This window comes from Felis catus, chromosome F2 (assembly GCF_018350175.1).
Source record: "Felis catus isolate Fca126 chromosome F2, F.catus_Fca126_mat1.0, whole genome shotgun sequence".
NCBI classification, from domain to species: domain Eukaryota; kingdom Metazoa; phylum Chordata; class Mammalia; order Carnivora; family Felidae; genus Felis; species Felis catus.
The window spans coordinates 52,504,311-52,528,817 of record NC_058385.1 but is presented as its reverse complement, the minus strand read 5'-3'; the positions used below and the strand labels follow the sequence as shown (position 1 = coordinate 52,528,817).

Below are 24,507 nucleotides of genomic sequence, written 5' to 3'. Positions count from 1 at the left end.
AAAAGACGAAAGTAATGTGAACCTAATAGTAGCAGCTGAAAGTTTTCTATAAATGATAAGGATACTGCTGCTGCTGCTGTTCTGCTGCTGCTGATGGCACCACCAATTATTGCCATTTTGCCATGTGCCTGCACATTGTCTCATGTGATCCTAGAATCCAGTGTTATCCTTGCCATTTGCTGCTGTGTAACTAACTATAGGGCAGTTCCTTAGACACTTAGCCTATGTTTCCTCTAATTTCCAATTATTTATATAGGAACCATAGTCTTAGGAATGGAATTTAACCAAATTTTAAAAGGTATATTTTGAGTGTCTTCTTAATGCAAGAGGTTTTAATAGGTACTGTATAGAATACAATAAGTAAAGCAATCCTTATCCTCAGGTAGCTTAATTGAGTTAATGTGGCAAAACTTGTCTAAGCCATTTCTTCCTTAACTTTCCATCAAATAAGTTAGCTATGAAGCCATTTCTTATTGCCATAAAAATGCATCTTTCCAGTCTCCTATTGTGGGGGTTTCATTGACCAATGATCCCAGCTGCTGTACTCTGAAATCCATCACTATGTTGATGCAGAAGGCACAATTCCCAGTGACACGTTGTAGTAGCAATACTTAGTCAGACCTGCCCCTGGGAGATGTTGGACTCCACTGACACATGACTTTGGCTAAGGGCTCTCCCTCAGCCTTGCTGAACTTTCTCACAGCTTCCCTGGAGGCCAAGATTTCCACTCAATCTTCTTTCCTTCCCTTTCTTCTTCACTGTGATTAGACCTGCATCCTAGTCAGAAGGTGCTCCTAGACACCTCTGTCTTCTTCCCAACTTTCCTTTACAGGCATTCCCCCTAATAAATTTCTTATATGTGTAATCTCATTTTGTCATCTGCTTGTCAGAGGTCATACACCTGTTGTTTGGACTTCAGTTGTACAATTGCAAGTTTAAGCCAGTTCAGGAACAGATTAGTCAATGAGCATCAGTCTCTAGACAGAAATAGGTTTGAGAAGGCAGCTCTCAAAGTTGGGCCACTGGATCTCTTCAACTTGAAGAGAGATAGTTGAAGAAATATTTAACCTTGGCCTAGTTAAAATGGCAGTAAAATGAATTTGCTAATGGGTCATCCAAGAAAAATACCCTGGTAGTTAACTTTCTCACAAGGTCTGGAAAAAGTATTTGATAACCCATTTGAAGAGGTCTCAGTGAACTATGACCCACAGGTCAAATTTGAATTGCCAGCTCCTTTTATAAATAAAGTTTTTATTGAATACAGCTACACTCATTCATGTATATGTTGTGTATGGATGCTTTCCCAATAAATTTGAGTTGAGTAGTTGTACCAGAAACCATATAGCCCACCAATATATTTATTATATGTCCCTTTATAGAAAAAGCTGGCTACCCCTTGTACTAGGATACAAATTTCTAGAGAGCAAGGATTTTCTCTGTCTTATTCACTGCTCTTTTTATAACATCACTTGGTACACAGTAGGTTCTCAATAAATGCTTGTCAAATGATTATATTAACTAATAATAGTCCCTTAATTTCTGTAGATTTCGGCCCAGTGCTCCTAAAATCAAAGGTAGTGCCCTAAAGATTATATGTTGATTGTTCTTTATACCCATAAATAGCTGATGGGTCAGAATAGGACTTTGAATAGAAGCACTCTACCGCAAAGTTACTCTGACCAACTAAGAACATTGGATGACAGCATTTTCTGTATACTCTAAGAAGCATGAGAAATTTGGCCACTTTCCTGCTTCATAGTGCTAGTTTAGTGTTGGAGTGGGGAGAGGAGAGAAATCAGATATCATTAGCCATGACAAGCAGAAGATGTCGATGTCATGGTGATTTGAAAGAAACAATTTCAATAGCCACGAGTCTATTGACTGAGGGAAGGTACCTTTCTTAGCCAGAGTGAAGCTGCTTGTGTACAGCTACATGAGCCTGTAGGAAAGAAGTCAGACTCCGGAGACAAACTACCTGGGTTCCATTCCGACTCCTCTGTGCATTAGCTCTGTAATATATGCACTGTCTGTACTAAACTCCATAACTCAATGAGATTTTCCTTGTGCTATTTATATATAATATAAATAAAATATAAAATATTACAGATAACAATTAGATAGTATTAATTCAGTAACATTATCATGACTAAGAGTAACAGTAACTCTCTAAGATTAGCTAATTTTCACCTTCAAATTTCCTCGATTGTTCTACAAAAATTTTCATAGGTGTTTTATTTTTTTTTAAGATGTAATATAGTCCCTTTTAATTTGGAGCACTCTTTCGATTTTTTTTTTCTTCAGGTTTTTAACACACCGGGCCCATTGTTTTTGTAGAGTGTCCCATATTCTGAACTTCTCTGAGTATTTCTTTGTGATGCATTTTAACTTATTCATTCTACACGGTTCCTTTAAACTGGAAGCTAAGTCTAAAGGCTCAATCAGATTGAGTTGAACACTGTGGTGGGAGTTCTTTGTAGAATTACTCACCACTCCCTATTATCTGGAAGCACAAATGCCAGCTTGCCGCACTCTCAGTGATGCTATTTTAACTCAGGGTAGACGCATCCATGTCTCGCCATCTTAGTTGTCTACTTTCCCTTTGGAAAGTAGCAGATAACCTGGAGGGGGTACTTTGTCACACTGCCCACTATTGACCAAATAAATTCTTTCACCAAGTTTTAAAATGGTGATCTTCTGATTCCTTGAACACATAGCAGCCTTTATTCCATTGTAAAAATCTAATTATCAAGACATCATATTTTGTGTTACATTTTTCATTTGAAAAACAAAATTAAAGTAAAAAGAAGTATAAACTACAAACAAAGCTGATTTCAAAGCTAACATGCTAAGAAGGAAATGTTCTTTTGTGGGAGATTTTCCTTTTAAGCAAGATCAGAGGCACTCTTAAAAGTATTAAAGGGAAGCTGGCTGAAATTCTCTAACTCACTTTGGTTGCAAAACTAGTAATTTTTATTTAAAAATTTTTATTTTTCAATGAAAGAACTAACATTTTAGAGTTCATAACTTCTCAGTTTCAAGTCTTATGTCTTACATAAGGAAGATACCCCTCCCTCCCTCCTTCCTTCCTTCCTTCCTTCCTTCCTTCCTTCCTTCCTTCCTTCCTTCCTTCCTTCCTTTCTTCCTTTCTTTCTTTCTTTCTTTCTTTCTTTCTTTCTTTCTTTCTAGATGTACAATGGAATATGTTTAGGCTAAACAAAATGAAATGTCTTAGTCATTTTAATGGAACACTTAGATTATTGCTAAGCAGCAAGTTTCACAGACACATGGCAAGAAAGTAGCCAATTTATCATAGTTTCTTGTACAATTCTCATGGTAGCTCGTTTTTGAACTGTAGGCCTGTGTTAATACATCAGTGGAGAGAATTGAAATAAAGTGGTTATTTGGTCAAAGTGATGGGAAAATAAGAGAAGGGATTGGCATTTGTTCTCAGGAGTGACCTGAGATGACCTGACACCTAGCCTGGACTAAGTGAGATTTGAGATCTGTCTCTCTCCTTCTCTTATATTCAGATGCTTCTTTAGATTTAGATTTTAGATTGTTATCATTGAAGGCCCACTTAACATTCACATGGCCTGCTACCCTCTCCCTGACAATGACCCAACTTGAAAAATAACTCACTGTCCATTGTCTAGTATATCATCCAACAAATAGCTCTGACTGTGCCAGTATGCCACCCATGCTGGGCACTGGCAGTTTGGAGGGCTCCAGATGGAGTAGTCCTGTCTCTGTGTAACTGACATCCTCCTGGGGGTAGAGAAACAGCAAATGAGCGAACAGAAGATAATTTCCAATAGTGATGATTTTATAAAGCCAATAAAACAAGGGTGACTTGATAGAGGATGATGGGGAGTTATATTTCAAACAGTTGCCAGGAAGGGCCTCCATAAGGAAGAATTGATTGATAAGAAATCAGCCATGCATCTGGGATATGGTGGGCAACTGCAAATGCAAAGGCCCTGAGGTAGCAATGAATTTGGCATGTTGGGGTGGCAAGAAGAAGGACAATGTGGTTAGAGCATAATAAAACAAGAAAGGGAATGGCAGGATGAGATCTGAGAAGTAAGTAGTGTTCTGATCACATAGGACCATGTGGGCCAGGCTAAGAACTTTGGAATTTATTCACATTGCAAAGAGAAGCAATTAACAGATTTAACATTGGTGATGACATAAGGTGACTTACGTTTTTAAAAAGATCATTCTGGTGTTATGTAGCAAACTGACTGGAGGTAGGACAAAGTGGAGAAAAATTAGGAACTGTTATAGTCTCCAGACTTACATATAGACAGCTTCATTTTTTTTTTTTAATTTATTTTTGGGACAGAGAGAGACAGAGCATGAACGGGGGAGGGGCAGAGAGAGAGGGAGACACAGAATTGGAAACAGGCTCCAGGCTCTGAGCCATCAGCCCAGACCCTGACGCGGGGCTCGAACTCCCGGACTGGGAGATCGTGACCTGGCTGAAGTCGGACGCTCAACCGACTGCGCCACCCAGGCTCCCCTAGACAGCTTCATTTTTAATTATAGATAGCTCAATTCTCTTCTCAGTGTTCTCTCAATATATATATATTATAATATATAATATATTATAGTAATAATACTATACTGTATATAATAATATATAACATATTGTTATATATTATATACTATATATTATAATATATAATTATATAATATATTATATAATATATCATATAATATATTATATAATATATTATAATAATACTATACTGTGTCTAATAATTAGTATAGTATAATAATATATAGTATAGTATTACTATACTATATAAATTATATATAAATTATATAATTATTACTATACTATATATAATATAGTATTAATATAATACTATATACATAGTATTATAGTATTATTACTATACTATATATAGTATTTTATATAATTATATGTATAATAATATATATTATATATTAATTCTAGTTAATAAACAAAAAACTTGCATAGAAAAAATATGTTTACCAGTTCAAAATTAAATTGTGTGTATCCCCAATCCTTACATTCTCTACCATTCTCTCCTCTGGGCTGCTTTGAACTCTGTCCTCAAATCCCAGTTCCTCTTGCTCCTGTTTTTCCTCAAATGAAGTGACTCAGTAGAGGAAAATATTTTTTTTTTTAACTCTAAAACACTCCATAAGTATTGATTAATAGTAGTAACTTTTAGATTGGCTTTCAGATCTATATTTATGACAATTTTATGAATGAACCATAGAAACTTCAAACTTCTTGTTGCTTATTTATTTTTGAGAGAGAGAGAGAGAGAGCGCAAGTGGAGGAGGTGCAGAGAGAGGAGGGGACAGAGGATCCAAAGTGAGCTTCATGCTGACAGCAGCGAGCCCAACTAGGCTCGGACTCATGAACGTCGAGAACATGACCTGAGCCAAAGTTGGTTGCTCGATCGACTGAGCCACCAAGGTGCCCTGAAACTTCGAACTTTTTTAAAGCACAAATGCCCCATCTTGCTATTTTCTTGCCCACTCCTTCACCATCCAACACGTCACCCCTCCCCCACCATGGGACTGAGACCTAGGTGAGGAGAGTGGGATCAAGTCATCCAAAATGAAATAACACATGTGCAGAGGCAGATCCTGTCTTTATTTTAAAATTATACTATGTTCAGCATGGATATTTTTGCACTAATTTTGATCTTTCAAAATGTTGCATTAAAATATTATCTTGATTACTGAATTTCTTGACATCTGCTTAAATTTTACAGCTGAGAAAATTGCCTCTCTCATCTCTCCCTAGTTCTTGTCCTCCTCTCTTGCAAATCCATCCCCTTCCCCCACAACCTCTCATAGCCCAAGTCTAACCCTGGTCGTATCAGTATATTTTGAAAAGGTTATGTGCATCTGATGTAATCCCAGGTTTAGACCTGCTACAGAAAAGGAGGAAAGCTCTAATAGTGTCAATTTTAGAGGAGGACCTATAGATTGATATTGATCCTCCAGAAGGATTTCCAGGTCCCTTTCAAAAAGTAATTCTTTTTTTTTTAAGGTGTTTTTTTTTTTTTAATTCTGAGAGACAGAGAGAGAGAGAGCACAAGTTGGTGAGGGGGAGAGAGAGAGAGGGAAAGAGAGAATCTCAAGCAGTCTCCATGCTGTTAGTGCAGAGCCCGACATGGTACTTGAACCCACAAACCTCCACAAACTGTGAGATCATAACCTGAGCCGAAACCAAGACCTGGGTGCTTACCCAACTGAGCCACCCAGTAAGAAAAGTGTGATGGTTTTAAATTTTCAAATGACATAGGAAGCTTTTAAGCTAATTATACTTTTTTTTTCCTTGCTTTGTTTACCACCGTTAGAGAAGACTCAGGTAGAAGGGGTGGACACAACAGAGATAGGGAGGAATAAAGACAGTGGCACAGTTTGAAGGCATCTTATAGGATTGAAGTGTGTGATGTGTTTTTTTTGCAGAATGAACCCAAAGCCTTTGGGCTTATGACTCACAGACTCATGTTATATTAAAGCTTGACTAGCAACATGAGTCTTGATGATTCAAGATAAGTTGAACATTTATATTTTCTAGAGTACCCAGTGTAGTGCAGTTGAAAAGAATACTACAGTCTGTCTTCAGTGCAATCTGGGTTCCTGGTCCCTTCATTTGCTCAGATGAAGACCCAAGATGGTTTAACTAAACCTCTTAGTGTTCTGTGTAGAACATTAAAATTAGAGTCACACTATCTGGGTTCAGAACCCAGTCCTTCCCTTGGTTCCTGCGTCAGTTTTGGCCTCTCTCTGAACCTTAATTTCCTCATTTATAAAGTGATGGTGGCAATTCTTCCTTAGTGTGTTATGTGCCCATGTGCATAAAATGACATGATATCTGGAAGGGCTTTTATGACCTAATATGATAGTTATTCAATAACTTTGTAGTCATTAATCTGTCTAAACTATGTCAAGAGCTGTTTACACATTTATAATTAATTTTTTTAAGGTAAGGGATCGAAGCAGGCAAATTTTACTTGCCTATTAGCTATTAACTGTTGTATACAATATCTAAGACTTTATAATAATTCTCATCATATAAATATTGGAGGCAAGCAGCACAATAGAATAATATCCTAGGGATTCAGGACATGAACATTTATATATGAACATAGATTTAACAATTCAATTTTCTCATTCAACTGCAACCTCAGTCTCGAATGAATACAATGATTAGGACACATTGTAAAACATTAATTAGTAGAATGTAGACCATTTAATTAATTATTATGGAAGAAGTATCATTTTAAAAGGAAACACAGCTAAATGAAAAACTAAAACTTCTTTTCAGTCTTTGTGATTGAAGTTTGAAATGTTTTTATCTTTTATCTTTTATCTTGAGGTACTAAATCAAACTTCTCGGCTTGAAATACAACTGCTAGAGAATTCATTATCAACATACAAGCTAGAGAAGCAGCTTCTTCAACAGACAAATGAAATCTTAAAGATTCATGAGAAAAACAGGTGAGGATTGTTGTATTCCAAATATTTACAGGTGTACTTATTTTTATCCTTCACCTTTCTGTCAACACTTAAAAAAAAAAGATTGTAGTGGTTTGCAAAAATGGAAGTATAGAGGCAATATAAGAAGAATAATACTGTTGCTTACACTCTTGAAACATTTGCTTTTTATAACTTTTAGCACTAATTTATCTAATGTTTAGTTGTGCAAATTCTACCATATCCACAAAAATTGATTCTATGATTGAATTCAGTGACACAAAATAGTGACAGTTTTCAGCAGGATGAAATCTGTAGCAATAGAGGAAAAAAGTAGTCTCTGAAACTCTGTAACTTGAATTGTCACTCTATCTGCCCTTAAACTTTCACAAAACTACAAGATTGTTGAATTCAGAGATCTTGCACTAGAGAGAAGCAGATTTTATTTTTCCCAGAAAATTATTTACATGTAAAGCTAATTTAAGAGTTGCTCACCACTCACCCCCACCCCCACCCCCCGGCCTTTTCCCCATTTAAAGTTATTTACCCTGGATATAATAATTTATTTAGTTTTATAGATGTGTTTTATAAACTGCGAATCATCTCAGGTAAGTGAAATGGGACTTAAAGATCACCCCAGAGGTGGGATGGCATATAGACTATATCATTTTGAAGTTATTGGCATTCATGATGGATAATTCAATCAAAGCAATGACCTCTGTAGGACAAATGCATTGCTTGTTAAGTGGCTTCTGGATATTTGGATGGCTTGAAGACGTTTCAGTTTTTGTCCATTATATTGGGTTTAAAACCATTGTGTTGCTAGAAACTAGTTCAATACCTTGTGTCATTAGAACTAGAGTTTCCATCATGTTTCTCACCAGGAAGTTACCTACGAGGATTGCTGGTTCTCTTACTTTACAGATGAGAGGATAGACTTAGTAGAAGTGAGTGATTTGTCCAAGGTTACACAGCTTGCTGGTGACACAGCTGGGAATGTAATTCAGGTTTCTTTCTTCCTAGCCCTACTCTTTCCACTGTAGCACATGGTCTTTCAATACCACTATCTGCAGCCTTGAAAGATTCCCTAACTATACACTAAAAGTAGCCCTTACTGACAACAATTACAGTGGAACTTATACATGAAGAAGATAAACCTGGCTGTTGATTTAGAGTCTGAAAGGGGTCATGCATACTCTATGACTTGTATTTCTAAGTTTTACATTTATTTATCTTTGTACTGTGTCACGGGGTAAACTGTATAACTATAAATAAACTTGACAGGACTTGACCCTGAACTGGTTGCATAATGAAATGTTTTGGAATTGAAAATCCTGCTGAAAAGTACCATTTATTCTCCTGCTGTTTCACAGTAACCAGACATATACATGTAGCAGGTATATTTTACTTCAATCATCCCTCGGTTTTAGGGTCCCACCATGCTTTAACTTGGTTGCTAAAAGTGAACCCCCTTATAGTCATGTATTTCAATATGCTACTGTGAAAGCTTTGTCTAGGAATGGATAAGTAAAATGAAGTTTTTACCTTATTTTTCAGTTGTTTTTATAATTACGTAAATAACAGACCCTTAATGTAGAAAAAGGAGAAAGTACACAAAATAAAATGAAAAACCACAATCCTGACACATTGAGAAAGCTGCATATGTTGCTATGTGTTATATAAAAACATATATTTTTTGTGGAAAGCTGTGTCATGCTATACACACTGTTTTTCAGCCTGCTTTCTTTGGAAACAGATATCTTTTCTCATGAATAAATATTCATCTAATATCATTCTTAATAATTGCATGGTATTTCGTTTTAAGGTTTAACCTAGGGTGCTTTCAGTCTCTCACTAAGTATGTTACCATATATGATTTATCTTTTAAAAAGTTGTCAGTATGAATCTACATTCTTCAGTTCTTCCCCTGCTGATATGTGTATTATCTCTTGGTCCGCATCTGACACTTGAGCTGTCAGGATACCATAAAAAAACCCGGGAAGACTAAAAGGTCTCACTCTTAACTACAAAAACAACTGCTGTCCCTTAAGTGTCACTGTACTCAGCTCTCTCTCTCTCTCTCTCTCCCTCTCCCTCTCTCTAGGTGGCTCTGCCTCTTTCTCTTTCCCTCTTTTCTTCTCATATTCATTCTTTCTTTTCCTTTTTCTTCTTCTTTTTCTTTTCTTCTTTCTTTTTCTTTTTTCTTAAATATATCCCTTCTATCTTATTTCCAAATCATTTTGGGTTTTTTTGTTTTTCCATCATAATTCTTGATATGGCACGTAGTATCATTTCCTACTATGGAATTCTCACCATGAAATTGTCTGTTGAAGGGAACCTGCTTACAAGCTGTTCTCTCTATTCCATTGGTAAAGCTGAGTCAAGGTTCAAGCACTTGAAAGACCTCTGCTTCAGGCCAAGTAAAAGAGGCTTGTCCTTGGCCACAGCCTCTCAGAGGAGGCTCCTTATCCCCAGCACATACCTGCCTTCTGCTGATGGATTTTTTTTCCCTTATTAAATTCTAATTTCTAAGGAAAATTCAGGTCTTCTTATATTACAAATCACAACATTTATTGCTAGTGATGGTTTTTTCAGAGTTGTAACAATTCCTTTTTCCAGAAATATAACTATTTCACAATGAATTCAGGGATTTAGGTTTTAACTTGAAATTTCTCTGTGCTCATGCCTGAAAAAACTTACATGCATCCTTTCCTCCTACTCTGCACTCCTCTCTCTCTGTCTCTCTCTGTCTCTCTCTCTCTCTCTCTCTCTCTCTCTCTCTCTTTGACACTCAAGTATAGCATTACTTCACCTGTGGTTCCTGAGGGCATTTTTCTATCAGTGTGCCCTATCTCCTGACATTGCTGTATCTCTGTAGTAATCTGTGTCTTCGTGTTGAAGGGTCAAATGTGTTTAGAGGAGGGTTGGTGGAATATTTGTTCTTAAACCAGGTATAGTCTTCTATGAACCACTTAAAGTAAAATGTGCTTTACTTTATTTAAAAAAATATCCTTTTGTGATGTACAGCATACTTCCCCTGTTGTGTTTATTGTTATTGTTTATTTCCCTATGTGAAATGAAATTATAGGAACTCTGCTCAGCACTTTCTAGAGCAACAAAGAATTACTACCCGTCCCCCAACACCATTTAAGTGAATTGAAGGTCAAAGTCATACGTGAAGCTGTTTATATATTTTTAAAGAAGGTTATTGATTATCCCTACCTATTCCTTAAATAAATCTTAATCCTCCAAATGTAGCAAAAAGCTATTTCTACATTTAGGCATGTCTGAAATGTAGGAACAACATGCCTTTAGTTGGCCAGGTCTGGTTTGGATCAGCTAATACACTTTGCAAAGGGGATTATCTAAATTAAGCTTTGCTTCCTCCCCATGGAATGTCAGGGGTTGTGTCTGGGTGTGTGACTTACCAGCTTTGAGTGTGATGGGGCCTCAGCTGCCAAGTCGGTGAGCTGGCCCTTATGAGGGTCCACCACTTCTTTGGCAGAACAAGGAGGAATATTTTATGGACAGGATTATACTACACAATCATGCTGAGAGGTCCTGCTGATTTACATCCTGACAAATTAAATGCATCACTTGTAGGGTTGAAAAAGGATTTTGGGGCTCATTAGATTCACTTCTTTATCCACTAAATGGCCAAAGGCACAAAGCAAGAATAGGATTAGCAACATTTGCTCTACTGTTTGTTTTCCTAACAGTCTAGTAGGGGGTGACTCCAAAAAGCTTCCAGTTTGCTTTCTTTAGGAATTTTTTTTTCTTTTGTTGGATGCTATCCTAATCTTACAATGGTTTTGTTCCTTACCTCAAGGAAAGAGCATTTGGAAGTAAGAGATGAGTAATTGGCCCATGTAATTGAAATTATCAACCAAGAACCCAAGAAATTATTAATGTTTACCTTGCACATAGAGGGCTGGATCACAAAGTGGAACATGTAATTGTCAACTTTTATTAGATTCCTCTAGTATATTTCCTGTCAAGTCAACTCAAGACCATAGAAAAGAGAGATGGATGGGGAAAGATATCATAGTTCAAATCCTTAGAGCTGAACCAAATATGTAACTGAATATTTTGATCTAAAAGTTTGGTAAACTGATTGGGTTTCAAGACACCTGTCCATCTCTGTCTTAACCCCAACTTTTTCCAAGGTGGGAGCAGAGCCAGGCAAAAAATTATTCCAGAAGAAATTATTCTGCCTGACCAGGAGGGTACACAGGAAGGGAAAGGAGCATCTTATGTACACAAATATGCAGTACTGGGGCTTTCCTGATACTTGTGTTGAATATATAGAGTGAATATTAGGGAAATTTCTGGTAACACCCATCCAGTGACGTGAAACTACACATGTGATGGACACTCCAAGATAATTTTATCAAAACTATCTGCTACCTACCTAATATCAGGCGAACATCTGTGCCAGGTGCTTTACCTACATTACTGCTAATCCACCAACTAATTCTGCAGAGTATCTATTATTATTTCTATTTTATATAGAAAGGGAAGTTCACAAAGGTCAGGTTTACTTGTCCATGACCAAACAGCTAGTTTATGGCAAAATTAGGGTTCAAGTCTATAATGATTTCCTGTCTTAAATATTATAAAAATATTTTTTCAACATGATGCAGCCTCAAGACTAATTGATGTGGCTGTCAAGTATCCTCTTAATACAAACAGATATAAGTTTAAAGAAAGGGGTAAGCCAGTTGTTTTTGGCCTATTCCTGTATAGATCATTATTTATTCCTGCTAATACTGGAGTAGGAAATATAAAGTATTTATTTTACCTTGGGAATTCACTGAACTGATTTGACAAGCTTCATCTATCTTCTAGCTGGAATTTATGGGAAGTTACTAAGTTAACTAATTTTAAGTGATTGAAATGTGTATACTTTCAAGATACTAAATTATATCTTACAAACAAATTACTGTCATGGCATAATAAAATATTGATTTTAATCCTGAAGATGCTTAAAGAAATGAAAAGTTAAGTCAGTCTTTAAATTAAAGCCATCTTCCATTTGATAAGTTCTTTACAAAATACTAAGGTAAAATCCTGCTAACTTCTAGCATTAGATTAGGCTGAATTATATTAGTTGTGTATAGTAGGGATCAATAAAAAGCATTTCAATTTATATTACTCTGTTCTGTACCTTGTAAATGGAATACCTACAGATTGATTGAATGGAATATTTTTTTTCCTCCACTCCTGTTTTTTTTTTATTTTATTATTTTTTTTTTAATTTACATCCAAATTAGTTAGCATATAGTGCAAAAATGATTTCAGGAGTAGATTGCTTAATGCCCCTTACCCATTTAGCCCATCCCTCCTCCCACAACCCCTCCAGTAACCCTCAGTTTGTTCTCCATATTTATGAATCTCTTTTGTTTTGTCCCCTCCCTGTTTTTATATTATTTTTGTTTCCCTTCCCTTATGTTCATCTGCTTTGTCTCTTAAAGTCCTCATATGAGTGAAGTGACATGATTTTTGTCTTTCTCTGACTGACTAATTTCACTTAGCATAATACCCTCCAGTTCCATCCACGTAGTTGCAAATGGCAAAATTTCATTCTTTTTGATTGCCTAGTAATCTCCATTGTATATATACACCACATCTTCTTTATTCATTCATCCATCAATGGACATTTGGGCTCTTTCCATACTTTGGCTATTGTTGATAGTGCTGCTATAAACATGGGGGTGCATGTGTCTCTTCGAAACAGCACACCTGTATCCCTTGGATAAATGCCTAGTAGTGCAATTGCTGGGTTCTATTTTTAGTTTTTGAGGAACCTCCATACTGTTTTCCAGAGTGGCTGCTCCAGCCTGCATTGCCACCAACAATGCAAAAGAGATCCTCTTTCTCCACATCCTCACCAACATCTGTTGTTGCCTGAGTTGTTAATGTTAGCCATTCTGACAGGTGTGAGGTGGTATCTCATTGTGGTTTTGATTTGTATTTCCCTGACGATGAGTGATGTTGAGCATTTTTTCATGTGTCAGCCATCTGGATGTCTTCCTTGGAGAGGTGTCTATTCATGTACTTAGAAAATGAATTTAATGGCATATAGCATTTTTAAAAACTTCAATTTCATTAATTTTAGGATTTTAGAGTGAAATAGAATTCAGAATCAAACTGAAAATCCAAGGGTATTCTTATATTTTTCCTTTCCCTGATTCCTCGCAACTCACGGTGACTGTTGATGCTTTCAGTCCCATCCCCTAAATATTTTTTTCTTCATCTATCTTGTTCATTTTATTGCCACTGACTGTGTCTTAAGTCCAACTCCCATTATTTTTTGTCTCGGTCATTGCAGTGACCTCTGTGCTTTAAGCCTTATGTCTCTCAAATTGATCATACAGAGCTCTGCCAAAGTCTTCTTTCTAAAATGCAAGTCAGATGATTTTTCACTCTTTTTAGGTCCCCAACACTAATTCAGCCCAACTTTTTAATCTCTATATAGCATCTACCTAATCCCATATTGATTCTCTGTAACTAACTGAAGAGAGTTCAAGTTTTTTAGCACTGAACACAGTCCATGATCATTATTATCCTAATTTTGTAGCCTTACTTATTCAAATCTTATATTTTAGAAAGTATGGTCGGATGGCTGAAAACATGAACTCTGAGGCCAGACTGCCTAGGTTTTGTTTTTCCATTTTTGTATTATAACCGACTCTGCCACATACTATTTCTGTGACTTTGGGCAAGTTACTTAAACTCATTGTACTTTGGTTTCCTAATTTCTAACACTGGGATGATGATAATAATAGCACATGGAATTGATGTGAGGATTAATTGAGTTAATGCATATAAAGCACTGAGAAGTGCCAGACACACATAACAAGTGTTTAATCGTGCAAGTTGTTAGTATCACACTGTAAGTCTTGAAGTTATTTCATCTGATGTTTTGATTTGTCTGAAATGCTCTGTAGTTCTTTATTCAACTCACAAACTCCCGTTCACCCTTCAAAACTCAGTGCAGATGTTAACTTCCCTAAGAACCCTTCTCTGACTCTACCTGATATATTCAGTCATCACAACTTATATGATAACACTGTACATTGTTTTCCCCCATGATTTCGCTTAACCCATCACACTGTAATATGTGTGTATATGTGTGCTTGTATGTGTGTGTGTGTGTGTGTGTGTGTGTGTGTGTTTATCTGTCTCTCTACTATTGGGCTGTGACCTTCTGGAACACAGAGATTATATTTTATTTATCTTTGTCTTCATACTCCCAGGCACAATTCTCTATACATTGTATATATAGTATTAAGTGCTTTTTGAACGTTGAATGAATGATGAACTGGCAAATGTCCCGGTAGTTCTATCCCAACAAATGTCATTTATCTCTGTACACACACATACACACACACAGACACACACAAAACAAAAACTAAAAAATATTTTTGATGGAAAACACAAACCACCTAGTTTATATTAAATATTGTAAATACATTAACAGTCCTTAACATAAATAAAATAGAGATGGTGTTTACACTGCTACTCTGCATCCTCAAAAGCCCACTGCACGGCTCCCAAGGTTATCAGTCCACATTTTGACGTTTGCTAATTCAGCCCAAGTTTTAAATATCTTTTTTTAAACGTTTATTTACTTTTTGAGAGATACAGACCATGAGCAGGGGAAGGGCAAAGAGAGAGGGAGACACAGAATCTGAAGCAGGCTCCAGGCTCTGAGCTGTCAGCACAGAGCCCAATACGGGGCTCAAGCTCACAAACTGTGAGATAATGACCTGAGCCAAAGTCAGATGCTTAGCTGACTGAGCCACCCAAGTGCCCTCCAAGTTTTAAATTTTTAGATAACATCTTGCCAGACCATTCTAGACTCATGACTTTTTAACGCATCTCTCTGATTAATAAAAAAGTAACACAGACTTGATCCAAACATTAAATTATATACAAAAGTATACAATTAAAGGCCAAGCCTCTCTAATTCCATACTTCTCCACCATTACCACTTACTGCAGAGAATCATCAGTAACAGATTAAGTTGGGGACTTTTTCTTCCAGACTTTTTCTATGAATATACTAGGATATACATGTGTGAATATTTATTGTGTGTTTACACAGACACACACTCATATCCAGTCACACACATGCATAAATACGTACTGAAATGATGAATACATATGTGTATAGATTGTAACTACTTTTTAAATGCTGGGTTTATTTCTACTTTATAAAAATTTATCATGGATATATTACACATATAACTATATACACATGGTTATATATATCTCATTCCTAGGTATAGATACACTATAATTTAAAATTTATTAGAATTTTTACGTGATTATTTAAAATTTTCATACATATTGACAAATTATCTCCAAATTTTATATTCTCCCCAAGTGTGCATGGGCTTTCTAATTTCCCAAGCCTTGCTAACCACTTTATTAATCTTGCCTACTTGAAAAGTTAGGTTGTACACCTTTTCATGTTTATTGACCACTTGCATTTCTTCTTGTATGACTAGCGTATTCATGTATGTTTCCCTTTTTTCTATTTCATTGTTTATCTTTGTTTGATTAACTCATGCAAGCCCTTCAATGGATATTAAAACTTTGTCATATATGTGGCAAAGATGTGTTTCTGTGGTTTGTCACTTATTGGGCATTTTTTTATAGAAGTATTACATTTTTATATTTTACAGTGTATCCATTTGTATTTTTATCTTGCTTTCTGACTTCCACACATATTTAGTTTATTTTTATTTACCCCAAATAAAAAAAAATATTTGCCAATGTTTACTTGTAGTAATCTATGATTCTGCTCCACATTTGAATTACAGCAACATTTGGCTTTATATTTTAAGAGAAAATGTGCTGTGTTCAAGTTAAAAATTTAAAGTATAAATTTAACCTGTACTCACTGTACTCTTGTTTGGAAGGGGAAAAATTGATCTTTAAAACCCGTATTTGCAACACATGTTGACACCTTACATATTAAAAACAATTAAAAAATGGAAACATCTGTGAGCAGTTTCAGACAGATAAAAATGAGAAGGTTTCTATATTTTCAACATCTTCCTCCTTGTTTTAGGACTATCTTTACACACATTGAGCTTAGGCAACTGTCACCACTGTGAATTCATTGGCTGCTATGTTAAGAACTCTATTGTGGGAAACAATTTGAAAGGGAGAGCTTTTTCTGTGAAAGTTTCAAGATGTGTTCAATGATCTGAAATATTTCCAATAAGACATGTTGGAGGAGGCCGACTGTGGAAATGGAAAGAAGTCAACCAAAATCTTCAAATAAAGTTTTGTATATACTCAATTAGAACCTTTTACTGAAGTTCAAGACCTAGATTATTTTGTTTATTTTATTCTTCATTAAAGTGCACCTCTGCCTTAAACTAGAAGTTAAGTGCCAAAATGTTATGCATGTGTCTTCTCAAAGTGCTTCTAGAAAGATGGGAAACAGGAAGTACTGAAAATCCTGTGAGAAACTCTGTCTTCAGATTTCTAGCTCTATTTGTATAGATTTAGGTACACAGTTTCATAAATTGTTGTTTCGTGGAACACGCATCCTAAAACATGTGTCATGATAAAAACTGTTTATTTAATCTAGGCTTCCCCAAAACTTGACAGAGGGATTCTTAACAAGTGAACACCTGATAAAAACATACTGAATGCACTCTAGAACACAGTGTTCTGGAGTGTAGAATCAGCATCCACGTTTCGGATTATGCCTTTGTGTGTAAACTAAACTCATTGCCCCAGGCCATCATCAGGGAGAATTATAACTACTTTGGCTATTTAATTTTAAGACACTAGAGCTGTAATGTTGTCCTTCACATCAGCCTTCATTTATAGAGGTCTCTATATCTAGCTGAAGTGACCTCTCCCAACTGATACGGAGAGGGAAAATGTAAGAGAACCAGTAAAAGTCTTCAGGACAAAACTGGATAAAATTAAATTTAATGGCAAAGCGGTTAAGGCAGAGTGGTGTTTAAGAAAATCTCAGTTCAGATTTAAAAAAAAAAAACTGGCTTGACAAAGAAACTTTGTTTTTATGCATGTAAAAGATTGGTAGGTTGAAATATTGTGAAAGACAAGCTCCCAGAATAACCAGATGGAGCTAAGGAGATGTTAAAGTAATGCCTTGATTCCTGATAAAATATAAATGGGTGGAAGAAGTAGGTATATTAGATATATTTGATTATACCAAATCAAAGTGGAGCGACTCTCATGCTAGCGTTCATAGCACTGGGATGTCGTGGGCACATTTCTAGTCTGACAAGTTATAAGACATGGCTTTTTATCTTGGTTCTGACACCACAAGAGCACAATTTTTGGATAAGATATTTAGATTCATACTAACTGGGACTTGTAATATCTACTAAGTCTGAATCTCTATATTGCTTTAAGAATCAAAGGAGAGGGTTTTAAAGTGCTACCCAGTTATAATGGTATATTACAAGAATGTGATTAATAAATAGAGATGGCATGTGAATTTTTCTGGCAAGAAAGTTTTGGATTCAAACCAGTTTGGAATGATGAGAAGAAGGGGCTGACTTCCCAAGTAGATAACTAATGGATGAGAAGTATCAAAGGAAAGAGAATAGGGTTTTTTTGGAAGCCAAACGTGAAGAGAAGATGGAAGTAAGGGATGAGCAGTGTCAGAGAAAACGGAAGGGCCAAGAGGAGATCAGTCTTGCCTGAAGAAGTCTAAAAAGTTATAATTAACATAAAGGATATACTTAATAAAATTAGTAATTCCTACAGTGTAAAAGTTGCTAAAGGAACTCCAAGTGAAGAAATGAGATGAGAAAATGGCTGGAAGAGATGGTGAACTGAAGCAATGTGACATGTTTCCAGTTTGCCTGTAGTTTCATGCATATTATTTTTTCCTGCATATATTCCATTCCAAATCCTGTGAGGTGTCTGTGATGCAGAACAGGGTTCCTACTTCTGTGAGCAGTTCCATCTATACTTTGCATAAATATCTATTTTAAGATGACAGGCTATGTTGATTTCTTTTGATACCTGGTAGTCATGGTGCAGTAAAGGTTGTTCAGTGAATTGTGAAAATTAATGTTGTTTTTTTTCCAACGTGTTAAGTGGATATTCTTTTTACTCAGAAAATTCAGGCCTTTTCTTCCATAAACCTGTGCCCAGAGTTGTTTCCTTTGGCAACAGGAATTCTTTGATCTACTTTAAATTCTCAGCTCCTTCCGAATTATCCTGAAAAACAAAACAAATAAACAAACAAAATTCCTTTACTGACATTTCAGTTAGTAACCATCTTTAAGTATATATTCTCTTAAATAGGGAGCACATCAAAAGAAGTAGACAAACATTGAAACATTGGTGTAAAACTCCCCCCCCAAAATAACATTATGTCTGACATGGAAGTTTCTTACAGCTGCTGTTGTTTTAGTTGATGTATTCTCTCTAAAAATAAATCCCTAGAGTAGGAATGGCATCATTTTATGTTTTACATCGTGCTGAGAACACTATTGGCATTTAACAAGTAATAAATACAAGTTATAACTATAACATGATATTTTCTAAACCTGAATGTTACCTACTGATTAGGAAAAATGAAAGGCCGATGCTCATCTGTTTTTAGAAACAAAATGGCAATTCAGATTTTTATCCAGTATTATATGACTACATCATCCAAATTTTGATCTTTATATTATTATCATTTTAACTTTTACTTTTTTAAATTTAGTGTTTATTTATTTTTGAGGGGGGTGTACACAGAATCTGAAGCAGACTCCATGCTCCAAGCTGTCAGCACAGAGCCCGACACAGGGCTCAAACTCACAGACTGCGAGATCATGACCTGAGTTGAAGTCGGACACTTAACCGACTGAACTGCCCAAGCACCCCTACATTATTATCATTTTAACAGCCAATTCTTGGCAGTATACTATAACAGTTTTCTTGGCAGTATACTATAACCCTTGTGAATTTAAAAGACAATTTTTTTTGTAAGTTAACTGATTTTATATTATGAGCATCTTGTATCTGATCATTACCCCTAGGAGAATAAACAAAAATAATTAAAAAGTAAACTGAAAATGAGCCTAGAGACACGGCTTTTCTTATCTTGCACAAGTCACAGAGCTACCCCAAATGGGTCTCAGTGGAAATTTTCACATGTGAATCTGGACATGCTACCCAAGGTGTCGTAAATTAGTAGGGTGATATGAATAGAAGCATCCCAGTATTTTTCAGGCTTGATATAATAGGCAACATGCCTGTCATATTCTGAGGCACATTTTCTTGGAAGACAGGTTTGTTGGCAATGATCCAGAATGCCCAAGAGCAGTTTTCTCCACACTTGTTAATCTGTGTACAGGCTAATCAGATATTCCAACTTGTCCCCTAGAACATCAAGTAGGAAAATTTGGCTCTTCTAACAGGCTCTGTTTTATGATTTTAAGTATTACATGTAAAACATTCCCTGGAGTCCCCTTTTTGAAAACTTATAGGAATGATTCAGTGCTACATTTCTCCAAGGTAAATAAGTGCCCAGTCTGGTATGTTACATTTGAATAACACCTTGTAAACGAAAGGCTAGTTGGACTTTCTGATTATGGAACTGAGAAAGAATAAGGATTTCCTCTGAGGAATCTTAGTATATTATACACTCTATAAAATGTAAATACTTTTTATTTACAGTTGGTTGCTAGGATCCAAGAGTGCTTCTGCATTTTCTATCATTTTTAATGTGCAATATGCAAGGGGAGTATCTTTTGAAGAGTTGTGAGAGGAGGTTTCTCAGTTGAAGATTACATCACCCTGAGCAAAATTCCAAGTCTTTTTGTAAAACCATGCCACCAGCCTGTGGTCTTCCTTTTCAGAACCATTTATGCAGTGATCTGTGAACTTGTGGTGCTTTTAGGCCTCATTCTGAAACTTAAGTTGAGAGACAAAATAAGCTGCGGTTATGATGCAGGACCAGGCATCAAAAATCCCAAGAAATCTAACTCACTTGATTTTACATAGCTTACTTTCTGGTCCTATGGTTTCTGAATCAATATACTGTTACCTAGCCCCAACAGAACTATTGTGAAATTTAATCATTGTTAATATTTTGAGAATCCTAGATGAATGGACAGTAAATTTTAAAAAATAGTTTCTATATTTTGTTCATATTTTTTCCTGAACTATTCTATCAGTTTCTCATTGGACCTATTTTCTTAATGAATGTTGAACTGTAACTTTTACAGACTCTGATCGTTTGGGTTCAAGTCCACTACCTTGGATATGAGATATACCCTAGGAAATGAATTATATTTAAGAAACTGACGTTACTCTGACAACAAATGGTCTAGTAATTCTTCATTTGATATGTTATATATATATAAGTCCTAATTTAATATATGCATTAAATATTTATTTTATATATAGTCTGAGTCTTTCATTTATAAAATATTTCTACTGTGACGTACCTAACTAAAATTGCTGACTTTAAAGAAACTCAGGAACTAGTTGAATCACATTTCTGTATACTGTTTTTAAAATAGTCGTGTCTTTATTTCCTTGTAGTTTATTAGAACATAAAATCTTAGAAATGGAGGGAAAGCACAAGGAAGAGTTGGACACCTTAAAAGAAGAGAGAGAGAATCTTCAAGTCTTGGTTACTCGTCAAACATACATTATTCAGGAACTGGAGAAACAATTGAACAGAGCCACCAACAATAATAGTGTCCTTCAGAAGCAGCAGCTGGAACTGATGGATACTGTGCATAACCTCGTCAGCCTTTGCACTAAAGAAGGTGGTAAGAATTTCTTCAGTGTGGCATAGTAGATACTTGATTTAACATGGAGCAAGTAAATATTCAATATAACTTTCTTGGTTGTATTGATTGCTGTATAAAAGCAGTAAAAAGAACATTAGTCTCAGAAGCATTTCATGAAATTTGCACTCACAATTTTCTCATTTTTTAACTTCAGAGAATGTATTCATAAGCTCGAATTTGTGAATTCACAATATATTCACTAAAAGAATGTGCTGGTTTTTTCTTTCTTGCTTGCTCTTAGATAAAATCTGAAATACTGTTGTGGATAAATATTTGATGTCATGGTGGTAGACATTTAAATATAGAGGGCAGAAATTAGCCAATATTCAAGGTTGATTCAGAGTCCTGGGGAGAGTTTCAGGAAGATTCCCATATTAAAGCTAATGTTAAATATTTCTTTTGTAGAGGGGGAGAAAGAGGAGTTGCCTGCAGGGAAAAGGAGATATAAAAGTTACCAATAACTACTGTGAAGGAGAAAGAATCTTTATTGTTAAAGGCTTTTATTAAGATAACTTATGTTTAGTCCTGTGTGGAGAAGACCTAACCAGAACATCCAGGCATATTTATTCTGGGGTGTCTTTGTGACAATGGAAGTGCAATTTTTTTAATTCCAGTATAGTTAACATATATAGTTATATTAGTTTCAGGTGTTGGAAATACAAATTTTTAATATGATTGGAATATCTGGAGCCATTTGACCATTGACAATATTTAGGCCTATGTGTCTTCAGAAAATATTTATCCATTTGCCCAGCCCCACCCAACGATTATTGAATGAATGCCTCTGGGTGTGCTCATCCACTTCACGAAGATCCTCTCCCTAGCCTCAGGAGGGCTCTTCAAAGTTTGAAGCTTAAAGTCATCTTCTGTAGTGGTGCTTCGCTAATCAGCCTTTCTCTGAGTGAAGATGCAAAGAATCGTAAATAGTGATGAGTGAAAGAGACCACTTCCATCTGAAAGCTATGGTTGTCACTAAACTGTGGCTTATGTGACCATTCACATGGTGGTTCAGTGTGCATATGCAGTACACAGACTCCTTTAATTTAACAGTGGGCTTGAGTTATATGAAAAATTAGCTCTATTCCATGCTTTCATGTATAGATACGAATATAGATGATAATTCCATCTGAAGTGATCTTGTTTTAAAGACATTTCCCATTTCTCTATTACACTCCATTACCTTGAATTCTATCTCCTTTAGATAGTCTAAACAAGTCCTTCCTATACTTTGTAAGGAATATATTTAAACAGTAAGTTCCCAGAGCTCCATTTGGGTGTACTCAGAAATGTGATTGGGAAGGAAAAAACCTGCTAATCAGTCAGCGCCTGCCAAAACCTTGAATTAGAGTCCACTGGAAAGAAAGCATGGTATGATTTTGCCAGAGAATTTTAATAGAGCTCATGAGTATTTAGAAATTAAGTATTAATATGAGACATATCTATTCTCATATTGAACTGAATACATTAGGGGGAACATTGAAAACATATTTTTCTTATCATCCTGAGACTTAAAGCACATGGAGTTGAGTATTTCTTTCTTTTTTTTTTTCTATGATGTTAGAAATATCAAGCCCTGGTGATTCTCACAGAGCTCATATGTCTGCCTGCTTATCATAATTTCACTTCTTTTCTGAGTATTTGTCTAACAAATATGTCATTAAACTTTTAGAGGCATGGGTGGGAGTGACTGCAAAAGTAAAATTCCTGGCTGGGTTTGGAGTTTGGGTGCAACGTCCGGCAACCAAACATCTGTTCGAGAAACATTTATTAAACAATTATGATCCTAATAGATGCTACCCATCACATACACTCAGGGTAGAAGAAAAGTAACTATATCTCTTTTGTCATATAGCATATCCAAAACAAATAAAAATAATAGAGACAACTTGTCTAATACTTCTCTTGATATTTATTTTCCTTTTAATGATACAATCCTAAAATGAATTCCAATTTAATTACAGGACTTGTGATCCTCATGTAACTCTATTGCCCCATTTTTCCAATGGGTTCTGTGCTCTTATAACCATCGGTTTTATTTGCTTCTTGCTAATCTTTGTTTTAATTCTGTAGTTAAGCATTCTAACTAAATATTTGATCATTTAAGGACTCATAGATGACACAAAATGGAAATGCCTCTTATTGAGGTATCCATCAAGATTTTAATTCTCTGCATATCTTCATTTTCACTGGTGCCTTAGTCTTCAGTTATGGTGAATATAAAATTTTAAATGGTGCATATATCATAATACTGGATTAAATATCAGTCACTAAAATGAATTTTTTTTCATTTTAATTCTAAAACATATAAGTAAACCCTTTCCCAACTTTTGTGACCAACAACTTATTTATCAAATGGATTTATTATTTATCAAAGGATTATATGCAAATATTCTACTTTTAAATTTAAATATATGCATGTACATCTAAATCAATATATCACAATAAATGCATAAATTTTTTAAAATATATATTTTAAAAATTCAAAGAGAATTCTTCTGAAAGCTTTTCCAAAATCCTCATGAGCTGTGTTAATGATAAAAAAGCCAAAATGTTTAATTGACTTTAAGGGTCCTCTGTTTCCAACTTGACCCAGTCACTTCTGGAGACGGCCTGAACGTATCACTACAAAGTAAGAGAAGAAATTTTTAGTGCATTTTCTCTGTCATCGGCAACTAATTTAACCTTTATGAGGTGTTTCATCATTTTGTAAAGTCAGGATAATTGTGTGTACCTCTTAGTGATAGGGAAAGGATTAAGTTAGGTACTGCATGTAAAGGCAAACAGCACATGACATAGTTGACTCATTAAACTTTAGTTCTTTCTCTTCCAAGTAACAAGATTCAGTTAAACACAAATTTATTAAGTGCTATCTATAAGCAAAATTTCTTTCATGGAAATTGTCTGAACACAATGCTCAAGAGTTGAGAATTATCCAAACTCTTTCTTTTAGCCTTTGTTTTCTTGTCTAAAAGGGGATCATAATGTATACCTGATGAGTTTATAGTAAATTAAAAGACATTTTTATAAAACATATAGCATCAGTGCCCATCCATAGTAAATGCTGAAAAAATTGTAGTTAGTTTTATTTTTATGGCTTCTAAAGTGCTTAAAACTCACTAAAATTGCATGATAAAAACATTCTTAGGAAGTGCCGGCTGGAAATTTATCATTTCCCCAAACGTGTTCGGCCCAGGAATTGTGAATCCATCTTTGCACATAGGGATTATTTTTGTTTAGTTTCA

The 24,507-nt window shown here is 35.4% G+C and overlaps 1 protein-coding gene across 8 annotated transcripts in view; it reads left to right on the top strand.

Annotated features, from left to right (window-relative positions):
• The window catches only part of ANGPT1 (angiopoietin 1), a 244,476-nt gene that overhangs the window by 145,799 nt on the left and 74,170 nt on the right, over window positions 1-24,507 (top strand). For 7 of the 8 annotated variants that reach the window (XM_045050092.1, XM_045050094.1, XM_045050093.1 and 4 more), the window contains 2 exons: window positions 7,370-7,491; window positions 21,012-21,244. In XM_045050092.1, coding sequence (XP_044906027.1) covers window positions 7,370-7,491; window positions 21,012-21,244 — 355 coding nt within the window. The remainder of the gene's footprint in view (window positions 1-7,369; window positions 7,492-21,011; window positions 21,245-24,507) is intronic. The other variant, XM_006943348.5, reaches the window with a different exon arrangement.